The sequence below is a fragment of the Neomonachus schauinslandi genome, chromosome 16 (genome assembly GCF_002201575.2).
Source record: "Neomonachus schauinslandi chromosome 16, ASM220157v2, whole genome shotgun sequence".
Classification (NCBI taxonomy): Eukaryota; Metazoa; Chordata; class Mammalia; order Carnivora; family Phocidae; genus Neomonachus; species Neomonachus schauinslandi.
Window position 1 is genome coordinate 49,694,903 of NC_058418.1, and position 21,918 is coordinate 49,716,820.

The 21,918-nt window shown below is 44.0% G+C and overlaps 1 protein-coding gene across 1 annotated transcript in view; it reads left to right on the forward strand.

The window, feature by feature from the left end:
• Positions 1-21,918, forward strand: part of VAT1L (vesicle amine transport 1 like) — a 139,099-nt gene that overhangs the window by 51,387 nt on the left and 65,794 nt on the right. Inside the window, exons 4-6 of the mRNA XM_021702754.1 lie at positions 6,760-6,902; positions 16,848-16,951; positions 19,304-19,359. Coding sequence (XP_021558429.1) covers positions 6,760-6,902; positions 16,848-16,951; positions 19,304-19,359 — 303 coding nt within the window. The remainder of the gene's footprint in view (positions 1-6,759; positions 6,903-16,847; positions 16,952-19,303; positions 19,360-21,918) is intronic.

Consider the following 21,918-nt stretch of genomic DNA (forward strand, 5'->3'; position numbering starts at 1 on the left):
TCAGAGTGCTTAGCTGGATGGATAAGAAGACTAATAATAGCAGAGTGGCTTTGGAGTCAGGGAGACCTGAGTTTGACCCCCCGGCCATATCACTTACAAGCCATATTACCTTGGACAAGTTCCTTTCCCCATCTGAATCTCCACGTTCAGGTATAAAAGGAAAAAAAAGCATTTACTCCAAATGTGGTTTGAGGATTTAACGAAGCACTTAAGCACAGTACGTGGCATATGGAGAGGCAAAGGGGCCGTCCGCTGCTGTACTCGCTGTCTTGCTAGCCATAGGGAGGAGTGGCAGTGGCTCACTGCAGGAGTCTTACATTCTAAAGACGGACAGGAAAATCAATTAAAAACAAGTATGTGCAAAGCTCCATTTGTTGCCGTTGCTAGGAGAATGGACTGTCTTGTTCATTTTATGTCCTGGGTCTGTAGGTAAATTGCAAAATCCTTGTTATTGAAAATTCATTCCGTCTTCCACAAATGTTTACTGAGCCCATGCTATTTTCTAGGCACGTGGGAGAAACACGGATAAATTAGATGCTGATCTGGCACTCACCTTGGGAGTCAGAGAAGGGAGAGTACAGATTTTCTGTAAGTGTGAGGGAAAGCACACATTCCGCTTCACTTCAGAATGCTGAGTATTATTTACTTTAGATCATTGAGGATCTTGCAAGGGCCTCCCATTGCCTTAGTGAGTTAATAGAGAGCTCAAAGCAGGGGGTGCTACAAACAGATGTCCACTGAATGTGCTTTTCCACCCAGTATTATTTATATGATAATACAAGTTATGATGTAATATTATATATAATACTTGCATGTTATGCTAATTATATATTATATATGACTATGTGATATTATACTAATTATGTATTACAAGTAGAATATTATAATATCAGATATTACTACTTATATATGTATGCTTATATAATACTGATTATACATATATATATATACATAAAATTTTTTAAAAAATTTTATTATGTTATGTTAGTCACCATACAATACATCATTAGTTTTTGATGTGGTGATCCACGATCCATTGTTTTCGTATAACACCCAGTGCTCCATGCAGTACATGCCCTCCTTAATACCCATCACCAGGCTAACCTATCCTCCCTCCCCACCCCCCAAAATCCTGTTTGTTTCTCAGAGTCCATAGTCTCTCATGGTTCATCTCCCCCTCCGATTTCCTCCCCCCTTTCATTTTTCCCTTCCTTCTCCTAATGTCCTCCATGCTATTCCTTATGTTCCACAAATAAGTGAAACCATATGATAATTGACTTTCTCTGCTTGACTTATTTCACTTAGCATAATCTCCTCCAGTCCCATCCATGTTGATGTAAAAGTTGGGTATTCATCTTTTCTGATGACTGAGTAATATTCCATTGTATATATGGACCACGTCTTCTTTATCCACTCATCTGTTGAAGGGCATTTCGGCTCTTTCCACAGTTTGGCTATTGCGGACATTGCTGCTATGAACATTGGGGTGCATATGGCCCTTCTTTTCACTACATCTGTGTCTTTGGGGTAAATACCCAGGAGTGCAATTGCTGGGTCATAGGGTAGCTCTATATATATATATATATATTTTTTTTTTTTTTAAGATTTTATTTATTTATCAGAGAGAGAGAGACAGAGGCAGGCAGAGGGAGAAGCAGGCTCCCTGCTGAGCAAGGAGCCCGATGTGGGACTCAATCCCAGGACCCCGGGATCATGACCTGAGCCGAAGGCAGATGCTTAACCAACTGAGCCACCCAGGCGTCCCAGGGTAGCTCTATTTTTAAATTTTTGGGGAACCTCCACACTGTTTTCCAAAGTGGCTGTACCAACTTGCATTCCCACCAACAGTGTAAGAGGGTTCCCCTTTCTCCACAACCTCTCCAACATTTGTTGTTTCTTTCCCTGTCCATTTTGGCCATTCTAACTGGTGTAAGGTGGTATCTCAGTGTGGTTTTGATTTGGATTTCCCTGATGGCTAATGATGATGAACATTTTTTCATGTGTCTGTTAGCCATTTGTATGTCTTCTTCAGAGAAGTGTCTGTTCATCTCTTCTGCCCACTTTTTGACTTATTGTTTTTTGGGTGTTGAATTTGAGAAGTTCTTTATAGATCTTGGATACCAGCCCTTTATCTGTAGTGTCATTTGCAAATATCTTCTCCCATTCTGTGGGTTGCCTCTTTGTTTTGTTGACTGTTTCTTTTGCTGTGCAGAAGCTTTTTATCTTGATGAAGTCCCAAAAGTTCATTTTTGCTTTTGTTTCACTAGCTTTGGGAGGTGTATCTTGAAAGAAGTTGCTGTGGCCGATGTCAAAGAGGTTACTGCCTATGTTCTCCTCTAGGATTTTGATGGATTCCTGTCTCACATTGAGGTCTTTCATCCATTTTGAGTTTATCTTTGTGTATGGTGTTAGAGAATGGTCGATATAATACTAATTTTATATTATTCTAATTATACATATTATATATTTCTATATTTCTGTATTTTATATTATATAAAATACTCATGTATTATGTTATATAATTATATAAATACATAAGTAACCCAGTTACTTATATTGTCTCATTTTGCTACCACAGGTATCTTTTCCTTGAAAATGGAAATGGTAAAGTTCTGCTCAGGTCAGATGCTAGATACATTAATTGAATCTGTGCTTTACACCTACTCAGCAATGCTAAAGGACATGGCAATCTGCAAAATGATGAGAGGGCCCCCCCCGCCCCGTTACATCACATTCCTGTACTTTCTCATGCATCCATTTGACAAGTATTACCAAATACCTGTTATATGCCAGGCTCTGCCCTGGGCACTGAGGTACAGAGCCTGATATGTCATGGTTGCTGGCCTCATGGGACTCACAGATGGGTCACTCAGCAGTCCCAGAAGGCCATGGTGGCCGCTGTCCTGGAGGAAGGAACTACAGGTCTATGGTGGCACAAAAAGAGGCAAGCGACCCTACCTGGAAAGGATTTCTGGAAGAAGAATTGCCTAAGGGGGAATGGCTGTGATTAGAAGGCAGAAGTGGAAGGACAGGCATGATAGGTAGGGGACAGCATGTTAGGAACTAGTGTCCATGTTAAAACAGCGTGATACCTTCAGGAGAGCAGGATAGTAGATTTGCTGACATACTGTCAGATACTGCTGACATAATAGCAAGAAAAATAATAATAGTATTCATAGGAGTAGTAACAGCAAATACTGAGCATTCACTGTTGTAAATGAATCTAAGCCCTTGGATGCATTATGTCAAATAGTCCCACAAAAACCTTAGAGTATAGATAGCCTTACATTCTGCATATTAAGATGAATGAACAGAAGAACCGATATGTTACTCAAGCTTGCTCAGCTGGTGAGTACAGCAGATCAAGGTCTGCCATCTTACCCTAGTGGCCTTGGACCAGGTGTTAACCTCTGTAAAACTCAGTCTCCTCCTCAGCAGAGTCAGGTTAAAGGTTCATTCTGAGAACACCATGGAATGAGGCTTGCACAGCACTGGGATCATGGAGAATGTCAATCAGTGGTAGATCAAGTGCCATGTTCTGTTAGGGAGCAGATACTAGAAAAGTGGAGGGACAGCATGTTCTCAGGTAGACTGGGTCAGATCCCAGAGCACCAGCCTGTGGGATAAACTTAAGGGTGTGCTTTTCAGGGGTGCCTGGGTGGCTCAGTAGGTTAAGCATCTGCCTTCGGCTCAGGTCATGGTACCAGGGTCCTGGGATTGAGTCCCGCATGGGGCTCCCAGCTCAGCGGGGAGTCTGCTTCTCCCACTGCCCCTCCCCCCATTCGTGCTCTCTGTCTTTCACTCTTTTTCAAATAAATAAATAAAAATCTTTAAAATTTTTAAAGTAAAAAAAAGGGGTGTGCTTTTCATTCTGAAAGCCATGGTAGGCACTGCAAAGCTTTGAGACAAATAGTGAGATGCTCAGTGTTGTGTTTGAGAAAAATCAATCTGTGCACGGTGTGAAGTACACCCGGAAACAGCCAGGCAGCCAGAAGTGTGTTGTCATCATCCAGGTGAGGAAGTTCAACAACCCAGACTAAGAGGTGATAGTCACAGAGATGTGCGTAGAAACAATACACTAACTAGATGTGGAGCTGAAGGAGTAAGAAGAGTCAGGTGACCCCCAGATTCCCATCTTTAGCCTAGTGATAGGTAAATGGTTCAGCTTCATCCACCTAGGCAGGAAATGCAGTAAGAGGAATGTTATGGGTTGAATCTTGCTTGTTGATTCGTTTGTTGAAGTCCTAACTCCCAGTACCTCAGAAGGTGCCCTCATCTGGCTATAGGGTCTTTATAGAGATAATCAAGTTTAAATGAGGGTAGGTCCTAATCCAATATGACTAGTATCCTTGTAAGAAGGGGAAATTTGGACACAGGTTGGACACCCTGGAATGAGGGTCACACAGCACTGGGAAGGATAGAGGGAGGACCATGTGAAGAGGCCTAGGGAGAAGACAGCCATTTACAAACCAAGGACAGAGGGCTGGACCAGACCCTTCCCTCACAGCCACTGGAAGGAACCAACCCTGCCAACACCTTGATTTTGGACTTACAGCCTCCAGAATGGTGAAACAAATTTCTGTTGTGTAAGCCCCCTGGTCTGTGGTATTTTGTTATAATGGCCCCAGCAAAGCAATGTAAGGAGTAACTTGTTTGGAGATAGCCAAGAGTTATGTTTTGGATGAGTTGGCTTTGATGTGTTGTTTTTGGATAGCCACGTGGAGACCGGCATCAAGGTTGTCATTCAATACACAAATCTAAGGCTCGGTGGGGGACTTGGGACCAGAGAATAGAGAGTAAGGTGTGTCACTCATTTCTGACACTCCTGCATCCATCCATCGAACTGTGTGACCATTACATAATAGGAATTTGGAAAAAGTAGTTGAGTGGGTAAATGTCATGGTGGCCTACGGACAGCAGGCAGGAGGGTCCACACAGATACTGGAACTAGATCTCATCTCCCGTCCCAGCACAAACGAGGTTAGCTCAAGCCCTGTTGGATTTTAGAGGATTGCTGCATTGGTTGCTGATATTTCCACTTATCAAGAAGGATAGTCCCCTCTTTGTTCTCTAAAATCAAGTGATAAAAAAAAATTAACCAAACATCAAAGGTATTCTTAGAAGAAAGAATGATAGTCTGACTGAAGTCTTAGGTTCATGCCCATGTTCTGAAATGTTGACCCCCAAGTCAGTAACGTGTCTATTTTAGGCAGCAGCTTCAAAGTCTGCTTAGCTTAAAATGTCAAAATAAGTAGATGGCATGGCATTACGGAAAGTGGCAAGAACCAGAAGTTAGGAGTCCTTGCTTTGATTCTCGATGTACCTTTGAAGAACTGGGTCTACTTAACCTTTCTGAGTCACCTTTCCCTCATCTGTGGAACAATGATAGGGAGGGAGTAATTGGATGATCTTCTAACCCTGACATTCGAGGATTCTGTCAATGTTGCCTTTCATTGCCAGTGTTAGGAAGAATAACATTTCCAAAAATAGACCTGCCAACCTGATTTAGTCCACCAACATGAACACATGTAATGAAGTGATAGGCAGAAGTTAATATCACAGTTGACTTTGGTCGAATAATCTCTGCCTCCTTAAGATGGCAGAAAGAATACTTGGTTTTAGAATGCACCTTCATTAGCAGCAAATTGGATTTTACTGGAATGTTTCTGAATTCACATGATCACAGTATTTTGTCCAAGGACTTACATTTCTGACCATACTGAGAAAGGATGTGGAAAAAACACCCATTCCTAACTGGGTTTGTGACTTCTCTTAGACCATTCAATATTTAAACCTCATGCATTCACCTTTTCTTTATATGCCTGGACATCTCAGCCACAAAAGGGAACAGAGGATTAAGATTTATTGAGTAATTTATATTAAGTATCGTGTTTGGGGCCAGGTGCTTGGCCCGTGTTACACATTGCCTCATTTAACATGCCCCAGAGTGGATGCTGTCACCATATCTTCCTGCATTCAATGTTGCTGAAGGTTGCATACTTAGGGCTTCGAGTCTGGCAGTGGGAGTGTGCTTGGCCCATGAAAACAAGCCAGATGTACCTAGGAATTACTGTTGCAGAAGCAACTCTCGACTGATAGCAGATGGAAATTTAGGGAATGAATACTCCAGCCTCCTCACCATGTGTTTGGGGATAACTCTGAGGTATATTCTACACCTGCTCAGGGAATTCCTCAGAAGGACTGAGTTCCATTTACCCATGGTGGGTGTTGACTTGATAGCACACCGTTTATTGGCTACCTTCTCTTTCTGTCTCGATACCCTAGTATTTCCTGTGGTCATATTCCAGATAGAGTATTTACTCTCAAATCCTTGCCTCAGCTTCTGGGGGATCTAAGCTAAGACATCTCCCAAGATCCCTATGGAGTAGGTACCATTATTGCTAATTTATAGATGAGGAACCTGAGGTTCAGTGTGGTAAAATAATAGTTAAGTCTTGGTACTGGGGTTTTTCAGTAGTTATCAACCAAGGGAGACTTTGTCCCCCAGGGGGCATTCTGAAATGTCTGGAGACATTTTGGGTTATCAAAACCGAGGGGTGCTACTTGCAGCTAGCAGGTCAGAGGTGAAAGTTGCTGCTAAACATCTTACAATGCCCACTTCAGCCCCCTACAAAAAGACTGATCCAGCCTAAGAAAGGTCAGTAATGGTAAGGTTGAGAAACCCCACTCTACTCCAGCAAGACTGGCTGTTGGATGGTAACTCTCCTGTGTGACTTGTCTATTGCATTTCACTTCCAGGGCCAAGCTGTGGCTCAGCTGTGTTCCACTATCCCCAATGTGACTGTCTTTGGAACAGCTTCTACTTTCAAGCATGAAGCAATCAAAGACTCCATGACCCACCTCTTTGACAGAAATGCAGACTATGTGCAGGAAGTGAAAAGGTAAGGTGTTTGCTCTAAAGAGCACCAGGGTGGTCCTTGCTCTTCTCTTAAAGAACAGTAGCACTCATTTAGAGAGGGCTGATGATCTTAAGAGTAATAGCAATCATAGTAAACATATATCAGGGGCCGAGTATTACTAGTTCTGTGCTGAATACTTGATGTGGATGAGCTCATTTAATTCTCAGCAACCCTATTATGACAGCCCCTCCCCCCCCCAATTTGGAGAGGATAAAACTGAGGAACAGTGCAGTTGAGTAACTTGCCAAGCTAGATTATGATAGTGGCTGTGATACGACCTTTACATCAAGAAGTTTATTTCTCATTCATTCACATGACAGACCAAGGAAATGTGGACTCCAACCTGGGTGTGACTGAGAGCTGCCGAAGGAACAAAGTGGTGACACGATCAGATTTGAGTTTTGAAGAGTCACTCGTGGTGTGTAGAGGAGGACTGGGAGGTGGGAGGCTGTAGGTAGGGAGATCAGGTTGCTGGTGGGTGCAGACCCACGGTGGGGAACGTGGGTTTATAACCTGACCCATGCTCCACCTGAGGTCCTGAAGCTATTGACTATGGCCCTGTGTGTGTCAACATGGGAAATCAGGTGGGAAACCCAGCTACCTTGAGATGATTTGTGTGTCACAACCTTGCTGCCTCTCAGAATGGGGCGGCGGGGGGGGCTGATGCTCAGGCTCGCTCCACTCCCAGCTCCTTAGGGGATTCAGAGAGGTCTCAGAGCTGTGGTTTCGGTCTCTTCATTTCCTGGCGCTAAATTGTATGACACAGAGAAAGTCAGTTGTCCGTCTAGCATCATAATCAAGAAACAACTTTCTCCAAATTGAAGGACTTAGAGGATGGGAGATCTGGTTGTCGAAGGGGATAGATTTAGACCAGATTAGGTGAAATTTGGGGGAGTCTTTTGGAAAGGAGAGTCTTCTGATGGTCTGGATTTTCAGATTTTTAAAAAAATTTTAAAGGTAGAGGTTTGCACAGAATTTAAGGTTGTCCCGATATTTCCAGTGGGGTGTGAAAAAAGAGCTTCCAAACTAGATATTAGAGGTTCAGCACCTGTTTCTCAGATATCTAGACATTGCAGGCATATTTTAAAGACTTCCTGGATGGACCTTTGCCTACTTTCCTAACCTTCATGTAGCTCTTCCTTCTTATAACTTGAATCTCTTGAACTGTGGTCTGGAAAATGAACTGCCATTGTCTCTCCAGCAGGCTTTGCCTTTAATCCCTTAAATGATAATTTTGCAAGCATTCGTTCCTCATTCATACCCTGACCAACTTAATACCAGGTGTCTGTGATGGGCCAGGTGCTGTGCTACGGCAGAAGATCTGGCCAAAAAAACCACCTTGAGAGTCACTGCCTTCATGGAGCTTTGAGTCTAGTTGGGGAAGAGGGACAAAAAACAGTATTTTAAAAATATATTGATTTATACTCTTGATATGTGCTCTGGTGGAGAAATGCAAGATGCTGATGAACATATGCAGACAGGGAGATCAGACACAGAGTCCATCAAAGAATTCGGGTTGAACATTAAAGGATGAGAAACTGGCCATAGGAACAGCATTTCTGACCAGGCAGAACAGCATGTGTTAAGGTCCAGGCTCAGGAATGACTTGGTAAATTCAAGAATCTGAAAGAGGACCAGAGTAGCTGGAGGTAGTAGGATGTGGGAAGCAATGGGCAAAGAGGGTCAGGAGGTGGCTACTCTTCTAAGAGTGACAGTGAGCGGCACCTGGGTGGCTCAGGTTGTGATTCCAGGGTCCTGGGATCGAGCCCCACATCAGGCTCCCAGCTCAGCAGGGAGCCTGCTTCTCCCTCTCCCTCTGTCCCTCTCCTGCTTGTGTTTTCTCTCTCTCAAATATATTAATAACATCTTAAATAAGTAAGTAAGTGACAGTACATAACCAGAGAGCTCCTGCCTTCCCCATTTTCCCTGGAGAATTTTCCATCTCCCCCCCCCGCCCCTCATCACTGCACTGTCCTCAACCTGCTTCTAGCCCCGAGTCAGTGATTCATGCTGATGTCAGAAGAGCAGAAAGAGGGATGCCTGGGTGGCTCAGTCAGTTGAGCATCTGCCTTCAGCTCAGGTCATGATCCCAGGGTCCTGGGATCCAGCCCCGCATGAGGCTTCCAGCTCGGCGGGAAGCCTGCTTCCTCCTCTCATTCTGCTGCTTCCCCTGCTGTGCGCGCGCTCTCTCTCTGTCAAATAAATAAATCTTTAAAAAAAAGAAGAGCAGAAAGAGACAGCATCTGAGACCTGCCTCAACACCAGCTTCTTTCAAATGTGACTTCCACCGATTCCTTATGTGTTTAAGCAGAGACCCTACGATTCCATCAAAAATGACTAGGAAGCCACAGATGGGTTCATGCCCTCTGTCCCACCAACCATACCCTCAGCAAAGAATCCAGAAGAAGATACAAGCAATAGGTACTCAGTGCCTGTCGCAGAGCCAAGCACTGCTTCTGCCTCAGGGTAGGTGCTCAACATATACCAACAGGGTGAATTATAGCATTGTCTGTAATGGTGAGATTTCAGAACCAGCCTCCATTATCAACAGCAGGGAAACAGTTCAGTGCATTATGCTACACCCACACGCTTGAGTATTATGCAGCCCGTAAAAAAAAAAAAAAGATAATTATGAAGATTCTGTCACAAAATGAAAAAATATCCACAGTGGCATATTGAGTGGAAAAAAAGCAGAATGCCAAATTCTAGCTACACTGTGATCACAGCTTTGTATAAATTCTTGGCGCATGAAGACAAAAAATGAAAAGAAAGTGGGAAAAAAAATCCAACCACTAATATGCAATAGGAGTGCAATGTAGAGTGATTTCTCTTTGGTTTCTGACCATGGATTTTGTTTGTTACAGTGTTCTGTGGTGATACATGAGGGGAAAAATAATAACATAAAATTTCTTGAGATGCAAATTCTTTTGTAAGCCAGTCAATTGGTAAGCTTCTTTTGAACGCGTTCTCAGCCTTCAGCCAGGCATTGTAAAGGGAATGGGAGGAAATAGTTGTAATAGAGATCTCACCTTTACATCCCTTGCCCCTTCTCTGACTATGCTTGAAATCAAGTAGAAGAATTAGAAGCTTTGAGCATGTGCATCTCACTATAAGGACTTCAAAAGTAAAGAGGAGAGAAAGAGAAAGAGAGAGACAGAGACAGAGACAGAGAGCACCAAAGTGGGCAGTCCCCAGCAGGGAGGTTGATGGAAGGGAAGCATTTCAGTAGGTAGCGGGAGGTGAGGAGCGAATCCCAGCCAGGTGAGCGGGTGCAGACAAGGTGGATCATAGCCCCAGGCTCTGCTGGTCTCCTCTCCCTCTGCTGACCCGTATGAGTGGACCACGGTGGTGCCCCTCAGACAATCCTGCCAGGGGAAAGTTCCTCATTTTACAGATAAAGAAACGGAGATGGTAGAAATCAAGGAGAGTCTAATCACCTTGAGAGAGCACAGAATGTGATCGAGAATGGATTCCTAGGGGTGCCTGGACGGCTCAGTCATTAAGCATCTGCCTTTGGCTCAGGACATGATCCCCGGGTCCTGGGATCGAGCCCTGCATCGGGCTCCCTGCTCAGCGGGAGCCTGCTTCTCCCTCTCCTGCCCCCCCTGTTTGTGCTCTGTGTCTCTGTCAAATAAATAAATAAAATCTTAAAAAAAAAAAAAAAAGAATGGATTCCTAGAGGTGGTATTGCTAAGTAATTGTACACATTTACTAGGAAGCCTACTATGTGCCAGGCACTGTGCTCAGCACCCTGTGAAAAGCCTCTTGTGCACTGGGTACTGTGCTCAGCCCTCTGGGAGAAGCCTACTATGTGGCAGGGACTGCACTCAGCCTTCTGTGCACCAGACACTGTGCTGGACCCTCTGGGAGAAACCTGCTATGCACCAGGCACTGTGCTGGGCACCCTGAAAGGGCCTCATCCCTCCGTCACGAGCTCGGGGGCGAATGGTTAAAGCTATGGCACAGATGAGTTCTCAGAGAAAGAGGAATTCAGAAAGAGAAGCACTGAGTGGAGAACCAAGGATCCACCTGGAGATGAAAGTTACAATAAAGGGGGATACATTTCTTGGCAAAGTCAAGGGCTTCTCTCCCAGTAATGGCCCTGTTGGACCTACCACTGCTCAGGAGAAATTCTTCACTGATCTGTGTGGGTGGGAAGCAAAGAGGAGCATTCACAATAAAGGGGCAAGGGGTTGGGAACCGAGGAAGGACAGGCACGAAAACCTCAGATCAACAATTCCAAAATATCTTGCTGCTGAATTTGGCCCAGAGAACCTCTGAGCTGGGGCTCTTTGTGTTTGCTTTTTGAATCTGCAGAGATTTATGACAGCAGGAGAAAGCCCTCACCCTGTCTGCTTTTGTGTAATTATGATTACACACACGCAGGTGAGGCGGGGGGAGGGGTGCTAAGAATGAGGATGGCCCCTGAGCTTCTGAGGGGTTGCCTAGCTGTGCTTGTGATTTCCATGGTTGTTTCATTAAAAGGAGCTGCTAAGGTGCTTTTCAGTGTGAGGTTGAGTAAGGGAAGCCCTGTTCCAAGCCTACTTGTGGGGCCTGGAGCACTGGAAATAGACCCGACTGAGTCCCATTCTGTCTGATTCACTGGTTGGGCTTTTAATGATTGAATGGGGGATGGAGCACCTTTTCAATTTTGTAACTCACCTGAAGGAACATATCTAACCTTAAAAGGAGCAACAACTGCTTAAAGATTTTTTTTTTTAAAGATTTTTTATTTATTTATTTGACACAGAGAGAGATAGTGAGAGAGAGAGAGCACAAGCAGGGTGAGCAGCAGGCAGAGGGAGAGGGAGAAGCAGGCTCCGCTGAGCAGGGAGCCCGATGTGGGGCTCGATTCCAGGACCCTGGGACCTTGACCTGAGCCGAAGGCAGACGCTTAACGACTGAGCCACCCAGGCACCACAACTGCTTAAAGATTTGACAGAAACAACCAAAGCATCCTCACCCTCAGGGCACGGGGAATGACGTCACCCTCTGCTCAGTATCCATCTTGTTCTCACCCTCCACCCCCACCCCACCACTGACCTTCAAAAGGACACAGTGACAGCAAGAGGCAGGAGTTTGTGGCTGATGTGACCCCAGTGCATGTGCAAACCCTGCCTTACATGACTCAGCTATCTCAACGCCAAGAGAGGTGTGGGGAGAGAAGAACACAGGAGATCTGCAGCATCTCCCTCCAGCAAGAAGCCCAGGGAGCAGCTCCCAGCTTTGCTCAGCCCCCGCTGGGACCCTGCGTGCCTAGTGGTGGTAGTGGTGGTCATCAGGGCTGGCCACAGCTCACTATAGGAAACCCTGCCCTGCTTCTGGGGCCCCTACTTGGTTTCTGGATGTGATGGTTCAAGGCTCCTCATTCCCTGTAGTGGGCCCTAGGGTATGTTGCCTGGTTCCACCCACCCTGAAGGTTGCTGGGGTTAATGGTTGGGTTGTTGAAGTTTTGCAATCTTTCCTTTATACTCTTTTCCCAAACTAAAAGAATTCTCTTTCATTTGGCGCACTCTGAAAAAATAATAAAAAAAAGCTACCATGGACCCAGAAGTTACCATGCGCCAGGCCCTATGTTCCATGTGCATCAACTCATCCAAGCTTCACAGAGAAGCTTGGGATGGGAGTTATCCCCATCATTCCCTTCCACAGGTGGGGACACTGAGACACTAACAGGCTAAGTAACTCACCTTAGGTCACACAGCAAGTAGGTGGCAAACTAAATGCTCAATACTGAGGTGAAATTCATATTCTCATGCCTGCCCTACACTCCATGTTAGTTGTCCGTTGTGGCAGACATGCTTGGGTCCTTCTGGAAGGAGACAGTGTCCAGACAGAGTCTCTCATTACCATGGTTGGTGCCCCAAAGCCTCTTCCTTGGGCCTATTTGGTGCTGACTGCCCTGGGCCAACCTGTCAGAGTGTTTTCTGCAAAATGCCTTTCCTTCATCACCCAGCCAATTCTTGCTCATCACTAACAGAAGGATCCTCTTCCACTGCCCCAAGTGGCTCCACTGGACCTGTGGTGACTGCCTGGGCTGTCCATTTAGTCTGTGTTCCTTAGTATCCATGAGCTCCTGGATGACAGGGAAGAACCTGAGCCCTCATCTGCGTACCCCCAGTTCAGCACACACACTGTCCAGCATGAAGTAAGCACTCAGTGAGTGGTTGTCTAGTGGCTGGAAATTTAGGACAAATGTGTAAGACCCTGACCTTGGGCCTCTCCTATAATCTAAGACAGAAAAAAGCAGCTTCAAAATAGAAACCTCCTGGCCTGTTTGGAGTAACATGGTCTAACTCTGGATATATCTATATTTATTTTTAAAGACAGCATTTAAAACAGAATTTTCAAAGAATAAATTAAATTGACTGCTTCCCAGAGCTGCTTGCTCAAACAATGCTTTCGTAGTTAGACTGATTGGAACATTTATTAGCTCTTACATTCAGAATGGTGGCAAGGCCATTGCTCTGGAGTTAAAGTGGACCGAGGTTTGAATTCTAGGTGTACCAGTTACATAAGCTTGGGCAAGGCCCTGCATCTGAGAACCTCCATTTCTTCCTCAAAAAAGTGGAGTTAAAATGCCTGTCTCAGACTTGTCATGAAGATTAATTCTGAAATGCCCGGGATACAGCAGAGCTCAGAAAATGTGAGTTTCCTTTGAAGGAAGCACACATATAGAAATGTGGAATACCAGTCTTAAAATGTTCTCTTCTTTGTCCTGCATTCATTCACTCATCATTTATTTAATCATCTATTCATACAATCAATCAATATTTGTTGAGAATATTGAGAATCAATATTTGCACTGTGTCCTGCAGGATAAGGAGGATTGAGGATAAAACAGGCAGCACAAACATGGTCCCTGTCTCATGGGACTTACATTTTGGTGGAAGAGACAAGAGAATAATTCCAGCCCATGACAAACTGAGAAGTGTCTTTAGTACAGATGCTAAAGTAGAGATAATTTGGGGCTGCCACTCCAGGTCGGGTGGTTAGTTACAGCATTTCTGGGGAGTTCACATGTGAGTAAGACCTGAAAGATGAGCTCTAGGGAGAACTGGGGAAAGGCTGTTCTGGCAGAGACTATAGCATATGCAAAGGTCCTGAGGTAGGAACGTTTTAGGAACTGCTACAAGGTCAAAATGCCCCGAGCAGTTAGTGGCAAGTAAGGTTGAGGAAGTGGGCAGTAGCTTATAGGTCACCCCTTGCTGTGGGCTGCCTTGCATTTCTGCAGAACCAGAGGACAGAGCAACAGGCCTAGATGGGGCAGCTAATTAATACAAAGAGGTGTGACTGGTAGTTTATGGGAGGAAATGTGCACTCACAGAATACAGATGTGAGGAACATTAGGCAAGATGTGAGCATTTGGGTCTGGACAGGTCCTTCAGAGGTACCCTCAAAGGTGTGTACAGCCCAGCATTTGGGAGGCTGCTCCTGAGCACAGGTAGGCATCTTGCAGTAAAGGAAAGAGGTCCTGGGGAAATGGAGTTTGCAGGGAAGACCTGGTGGCCCAGGAGGGCTGGTCGTAGAAGCAGAGTGGGGTCCTACTTCCACAGGAGTGAACACACTTGGTAGAAGTGAGGAAGACAGGAGCACAGCTATCCAACCCATGATGCAAGGTGGAGACCTGATCACCAGGTGTGAGGCATCAACCTAGAGCCCACCAATGGAGTCTGTGTATTCCAACTCCCAACTGCCTCTCAGGCCTCACCTCTTTACATTTTCTTTACTGGCTGCTTCCCAGTCTTCCTGCTCACAGGCTTTCTCCCACCACAGGACCTTTGCATATGCTGTTCCCCCCCCCCCCACCTGGAACATTATTCCTGCCACTCTTTACCTAGATAACTTATCCACTTTGCTTTTTCCTAGGGATGCATTCTCTGGCAGACCTGACTGGGTGAACTCTAGATTGATACGGTCTTGTGGCACTAGATGCCATTCAATTTCAATTTAATTTTTATTTGTGTAATTATAGGTTAACATCTACCTAACAGAAGTTCTAAAAGGGGAGAAATCAAATCTGTTTGGGCTTACACCTGCATCTCCAGTGCCTAGTGCAGTGCCAGGGCCAAATATTTAATGAACAAATTAATTATTGATAAAAAAAAATAGCCAGTTTGGCTCCCGAGTAGCTGGCTTAGACCAAAGTGTAGATCCAGAATCAGCAGCATCAGTATCTCCTAAGAACCTGTTAGAAACGCACATCTTTGGGCCCACCCCAAACCAACTGAATCAGAAGCTAGGAGAAGAGGGGGAAGGAGGGCAAATTGCAATCTGTTTTAATGAGTGCCCCCCCCCCCCAGATTCTGATGCACACTTAAGTTTTAGATCCACTGGCCTAATTCCCTAGTTCTGAATTTATAGGTGGGACTTGAACAGACATACCCTTACAGATAAGCATTCTATTAGGTAAAAGCTAAGCTGATAATTTTTGATGAGTCTTTGTAATGACTGGAGTTTGGACTTGACTCGAAGGCTTTTGAAGGTCATGACTCAGCTTTTGAAAGTCACAACTTGGCTGTCCTCGGGCATGGGGCAGTTGGCTTAGTGTCTGAACCCTAGAGATGCACATGCAATTTCCTACTTATGATAACAGGATCCAGCTGTTGACATGAGCTGCAATGCCTGAACTTTGTTTGGGGATGAAGGTGGAGGAAGAAATACTGAGCTGTGTGCTAAGACAAGATAATCCTGCAAACTCACAAATCTGAAGAAATGCCATTCTTGTCTGAGCAGAGCAAGGCCTAGCCATAATTGGGAGCCCTGGGGGCATGAATATCTTCCCTACAATCCCCAGAGCCTTCCTGTTTAAAGCTCCCTCCTGCAAGCATAATATCTTCTAACAGTGGAAGCCCAGTAGATGTTTGCTAAATGCATGAGTGAGTGAGTGAATCAATGAATGTATAAATAAATTAATGGAAGAAGGGATCAAAAAATGTTTCGTCTGCTTAATACAGTACAAATATGGATTCTCTCTACTCTGGATACTTCTACTCTACAGGAAGATCCTCTCTCTTTTTTTTTTTTAAGATTTATTTATTTGAGAGAGAGAGAGAGAAAGAGAATGGGGGTGAGGGACAGAGAGAGAGGGAGAGAGAGAATCCTCAAGCAGGCTTCCCACTGAGCATGGAGCCTGATATGGGGCTTGACCCCAGGACCCTGAGATCAGGACCTGAGCCAAAACCAAGAGTCAACTGCTTAACCAACTGAACCAACCAGGCGCCCTGAGATCCTGTCTATTTAACCTTCTTCCTCAAAGATTCCATTTTAGATTGAACCTAGAGATTGGATGAATACAAGTTTGTGAGTTAAATTAATGTGCTTCACTGAGGAGAGAGGGAGAAGGGGAGAAAAGCTAATCCCTGCTAGACTGGAAACCCCATGAAGACAGGAACATGTTGGTTTTGTTCCCCCATCTCTCTTTCCAGCACCTCGGACAGAGCCTAGCCCATAGCTCAAGCTCCACAGATAGGAATTGTTGAGTGACTGACTTTGGAGTGATGGTTGTGTGGCTGGCAATGGGTCAAGCATTTGACACCTCATTTCATCCCCAGCACAAAGAAACATTCTTGTTCCACTTTATGAAGGAGAAAGCTAAGGCTCAGAGAAGTTGCAAGAGGTGGCTAGATACAAATTCAAACGTATTCATTCAATGAGCGGGATGTCCACGCTCACTCTCCTAACCCAGGCTGGCTCCTGATATCAGCCACCAGCCAGACTTTTAGCTGCCTCCAGCTCTGTGAAGTTCTTGAGTGGAACCCAGAAAGGTAAATCCACCTCCTGGCCTCCTGGCCTATTTATGGCTACTCCCGGAGCTCTAGCTCTTTCTGATTCTAGGAGTAAACAACATGACACAGGAAGGGAGAGCGATCAAAAGTTTGGTCCCTAACAGGTGACAGTATCTTACTTTGTCTTCACACCATTTAGAATCTCTCCTGAAGGAGTGGACATTGTTTTGGATTGCCTCTGTGGGGATAACACTGGAAAAGGTCTCAGCCTTCTCAAACCACTGGGAACCTATATTTTATATGGTAAGTGCTGAAGACAAGAGGGTATGGTCTGAAACAGGGAGCACTGCACGCATGCTTACAAAAGCTCTGATGAATAAAATGTGTTGATATGTTGGGGTAATGAGATTGGGATGGCTTAATTATTTTTAAAGATTTATTTATTTATTTTGGAGGGGGGACAGAGGGAGAGAATCTTTAAGCAGACTCCCCACTGGGCATGGAACCCATCTTGGAGCTTGAACTCACAACCCGTGAGAACATGACCTGAGCCAAAACCAAGAGTTGGACGCTCAACCGACTAAGCCACTCAGGCACTCCGGGAGGGCTTTTTAAGTATTTTCCATAATATAACTATTGCCCTTAGTTATTTTCAATTATAAAAGTAACACATGTGCCTACTGCCCTATTATCCCTATGCATACTTCTCACTCCAAAAGGGGTAAAGGAAGGTCAAGACAGTGTAGTCATTAACTTGACCCACAGAAGGTGGCACAGGTGGGAAATATTAATGGCTTCAAAGGAAATTCAAAAAATGAAGGAATGAAGGACCCACAGTAGGATGGGAGGGGTGGCTAAGATATGGCAGTTTTAAGGGAGATTCTTCCCTACTGGAGATGAAGTTGCAAATTACAACTCCTTCCTATTCTAAACTACCCCTGTGTATCCTGATCACAAAGAAACCCTGAATGGTTGGAGCACACCTATGCTTTGGCAGCCCCTGATATGCTTTTCAGTTTGAGGGGATTTATCAACAATATCTGGGAGATTTTTTGCAGCAGAATAAGACCCCAGAGCCACCTCCCCCTTTTCTTCCTCTCTTCTGTTACATGATTGTAAACTGATTTAAACATTAGTCTCTACAAAGTCAAGGAAAGCCTACCTGAGAAGCCAGGTATCATATTCCAAAGCCAAAGGATACTGGGATTATCCAATGTTTGAGATTTTTGGCACTTCTGTCCCCTATAGGTCCAATAGAAAATTGAGCCTTAGCTCTGTATGACTCAGGAAAAAGTATTCATTTCCCTGCTAGTCACTGAGAAGCTTATAAAAGAGATATTTGAGAGGTATAAATATTTAAGCATCTTTTTATCATCATGATTATGACAGAAAGAGAGGGAATAAGCTTCCCATTGCTGGAGTGTTCTGGTATTTTCAATAGTGACCACATAGCTGAAAGTCTTTGCAAGTAGATGCATAAGTCTTTAATTATTACTATTATTGATAAAAGAAGCTGTGAGCATCAATGCCCAATGTGGGGATATTGGATATGACTAACATGTGAGTCAAATGTTGATGGACAATTTATTCTTTCTTACTTATTCACCAGTTCTATTTTTGCTCTAGTTCCATGATGTCACTTGGCAGAATACAATTTTATCATCTCACAAGGATCTAACTGATTACACTGATTACAAAGTAACCAAAGCCTGGTACCACAATGCTTGGTGGTAGTCACCCCATAAAAGCAGACCAGTGATTAACTAACTGGCTACTAGTCTACCCAGGCCAAATAATGAAGTTCCAAATATACACTGCTTTTTCCTTAAATAATGGTTCTCTGAGAAGGACTTATTCCCAATCTTTGGGGACAAGGCAGGAAAGTTGTTGAAAAGGCACCAATATGGCATCTGATCTGTTAAGAGCTCTCATCCCCTCTGCATCCCCAAGAACCACACAAAGGGGTCTTTTCTTTCTGTAAGAGCATCTTAGGAAATCTTCCTAACACCATCTCCCATCTTCCCTCTGAATATTGCTTGTTCCCTTTAACAAAGCTCAGTTTCTCACACCATTTGTCTCAAGTGGTTTTGTCCTCTCTGCTCAGATTTCTTTGGCGCTAGTACATTGATCACACCACTTCCTGGGCTCCTGAATCTATATTCACTCTCACCTGCTCTTCTGTACCCCATTTTTCCATCCATCTAACTTCTAGCTCAGTCCTATCTCTCCCTGCAACTTAAGTGCCCAGCCCACCAGAGCCCCAAGCCCTTCACGTAAGGAATCAAATTCAAATCATGAGTGAGGCTCATATAGGACTTCATTTCCCAGTCTTGAAGAATGGAACCAATAAGACATTTCAAGCAACTTATCATTTTATTAGAAAGTGGGTCTAAATCACATTTTTGCTACATGCCCAATTTTCCAAAGTAATGACATGGTCACCTTGAGAAATACTACTTTCTCTTTGATCCAGTGACACTTGGCTAAAATTAAGTCAACTTAATGCCCTTAACTTCCCTCATTTTTCTAAGGCTGCATTAAAGTTTTTTCAAGCTCTTGACAGTTCTGGACCAAACAACTGCCATTCTTCTGTATGTAGCAAGAGATGTTGGTTTTCATTAGCAATAGCTTGACTTGGGAATCCTCCATTTGCAGGTTCATCCAACATGGTGACTGGAGAGACCAAGAGCTTCTTTAGCTTTGCAAAATCAGTAAGTATCTGTACATGTCAAATGTACTATAGTAGTGCGTGATTTGCATGTTGTGAGCTCTTCCATCTAAAGACATTGACCTAATAACCTAAACCTTGTTTGTCCTTCATCTGCATCATTCATTTACAATAAACCCTGTGTTCCCACCCTCGTCACTACACATGGACAAGACTCTGTATTAACTTTGTCTGCTTTGTCTAAATGAAGCAGAGAGGTGGGAGCATCCGAGAAACTCAAGAAAGCTTTATTTTGATTTCAACAGAGATTGCTTAAGTTTTTGTGTTTTTAATCATTCATTGGTAAAAAATAAACTTGGCATTAAGTGAATTTTATTTGCTTTATGGAGAAACCAACTGTGAGTTGGTTTCTGACCAGGTCTCTGGGGGTCCTTAAGATTTCTCTGTACCTCCATTCTACTGAGTTGGAGATCCAAATGGGATCCCACAATTGTAGTGAGCCCCCTGGGTGATTTTAGACACAGGCAAATCTCTGAACCTGTAGCTTAAATAATCATGCTCTGAATGTAGTGGTTACTTTGTGATTGAGAAACCACATCCCTGGGCATTCCAACCTACTCCGATCTATATTGCCACCTAGAGCAACATTTGCTAGAATTAAGCTAATTTGGACTTGAACTTCAGTTTTTAGCCCTGCCTCCCAACAGAGAATTGCTGCTTCTCACAAGAGCTTGCTCTTACCTCCTCTCCTGAGCCTCCTAAGCAGCCAGCGCATCATTGATTGGTTCACTCACTTTGTGAGCACCGTCTGAGCACCTGCCATGTGTGCAAGTCACCAGGGCATTGCAGTGAATGAGATGGGCACATATTAGCCCCTTATGACTCTCACATTCTAATGAGGGAGACAAACTGAAAGAAGTAAAACATATTAATAAGATGATTATTGTAAATGGTCATAAGAACTCTGAAAGGGATTCAAAACAGGATGCAGGATGGGGTGGAGGCATCTGGAATAGGGTGGCCAGGGAAAGCCATAGAAATCATTCTAAGTGTGGCACTATGGGGTATTCATATGTCCCCTAAGTGCCAACACTGCAGCTGCACAAGGCTTCACCCCCAAACATTCCCTGATTCTGGACTGATTCGTACTCCCTGCTCTGTGACAGTAGAATTAAAGGACCTGTCTTTGCCTTTGAACTTCCAAGTTTAGGTCAAGGATCACTGCAATGACAGAATCTGTAAGGGAGCAAGAATGGAGTGTAATGAAGGATGCTGTCTGGAGCAAGTCCCATGAACACAGGCTTTGTGCCACTCGCAGCTGTTTTGTTGCCATGGCTGTAATTAACGTGATGCTGACAGCCTGCTGTGGGTAACCAAATTGATCCCCAATTACATGCAGTTGTAAGGAGTGTTTTCCTTTTCTCCCCTAAATGCACAATCAGAACACACAGTGTTAATGAAATAACTGCAGTGTGCCCAGGTTCAGTGAAGGCACTCATAAAAACATGGCCAGGATGGAGGTTGAGATTCTCCTGTCTGAAACAGGGGTGCCGATTAAAAGAATGCTACGTAGTTGGAGGTCAAGAACAAAGACTATTTCCTTTCAGAGGTCAGGTCCAAAATTAGTTGGTCAGTGAGAAGCAAAATGAAGATAGGGCATGCCAAGGAGTGGAATGATGACTTTGTTCTAGAAGGTTCTAGAAAGGAATTTTCTTCTATATATTGGAGAAGGGCTTAGAAAATAAAGCCATACTTGGACATATACAAGAATTTCTCATTTAGATATCCTAATTATGTTGCACCTTAAAACTCTTGCAGAGCTGGTACTCACTCTTTGTCAAACACGCCATTGGCTTTTAGACTATAGCATTGGTTAACAATGGTTAACAACTAGAGAGCAATCTGACTTCAATTCAGAGCTCCTCCTCACTAAATCAAAGATAACAGAAATACTTTATATTTATAGAAAACCTACTCCAGGTCAGACACTGTTCTAAGAACTTTGTATATATATTAACACATTTGTTCCTCATGATTGACCCCATGAGATACAGTAGGGAAACTTAGCACAGAGAAGTTAGGTGACTTGCCTAAAGTTGCACAGCTAGTAAGTGGCAGAACTGGGATTCAAAACCAGGCATTTGGCTCTAGAACTCCCTTAACCATAGCTGCAGGAATTGCAGATTTAGCAAGCATTCATTTCACAAACATTTACTTGAACGTTGCAGATGCACCATGAAACAAGTCATTAATCATTTCTCTACTTTGTGTTTGTGGGAAGCCAGCCCATGGCCAAATATATGTCTCTCCTCGAGCTGGCCTCCAGGCCTTCAGGGGATGTACATTAGTAAAGAATTTCATGCATGAACCTTATCCCTTTTTTTGACTTACCTTTCTCACACTTATTTTCCTAACAATATGATTGTCCCACTTAAAAAATATGTATCAAAATCTTTTGTGAGCTTTCGTGAGCTCCCACAATTCAGGGAAGAGGCAGGATGTAAATAAACACCCCAATGACATAAATATTATGAATGTCCCTAAGTGCCCATCACATTCCTCTCTGCCTTCTCTTTTAAACGATTCACCACTTCTCCTTAGA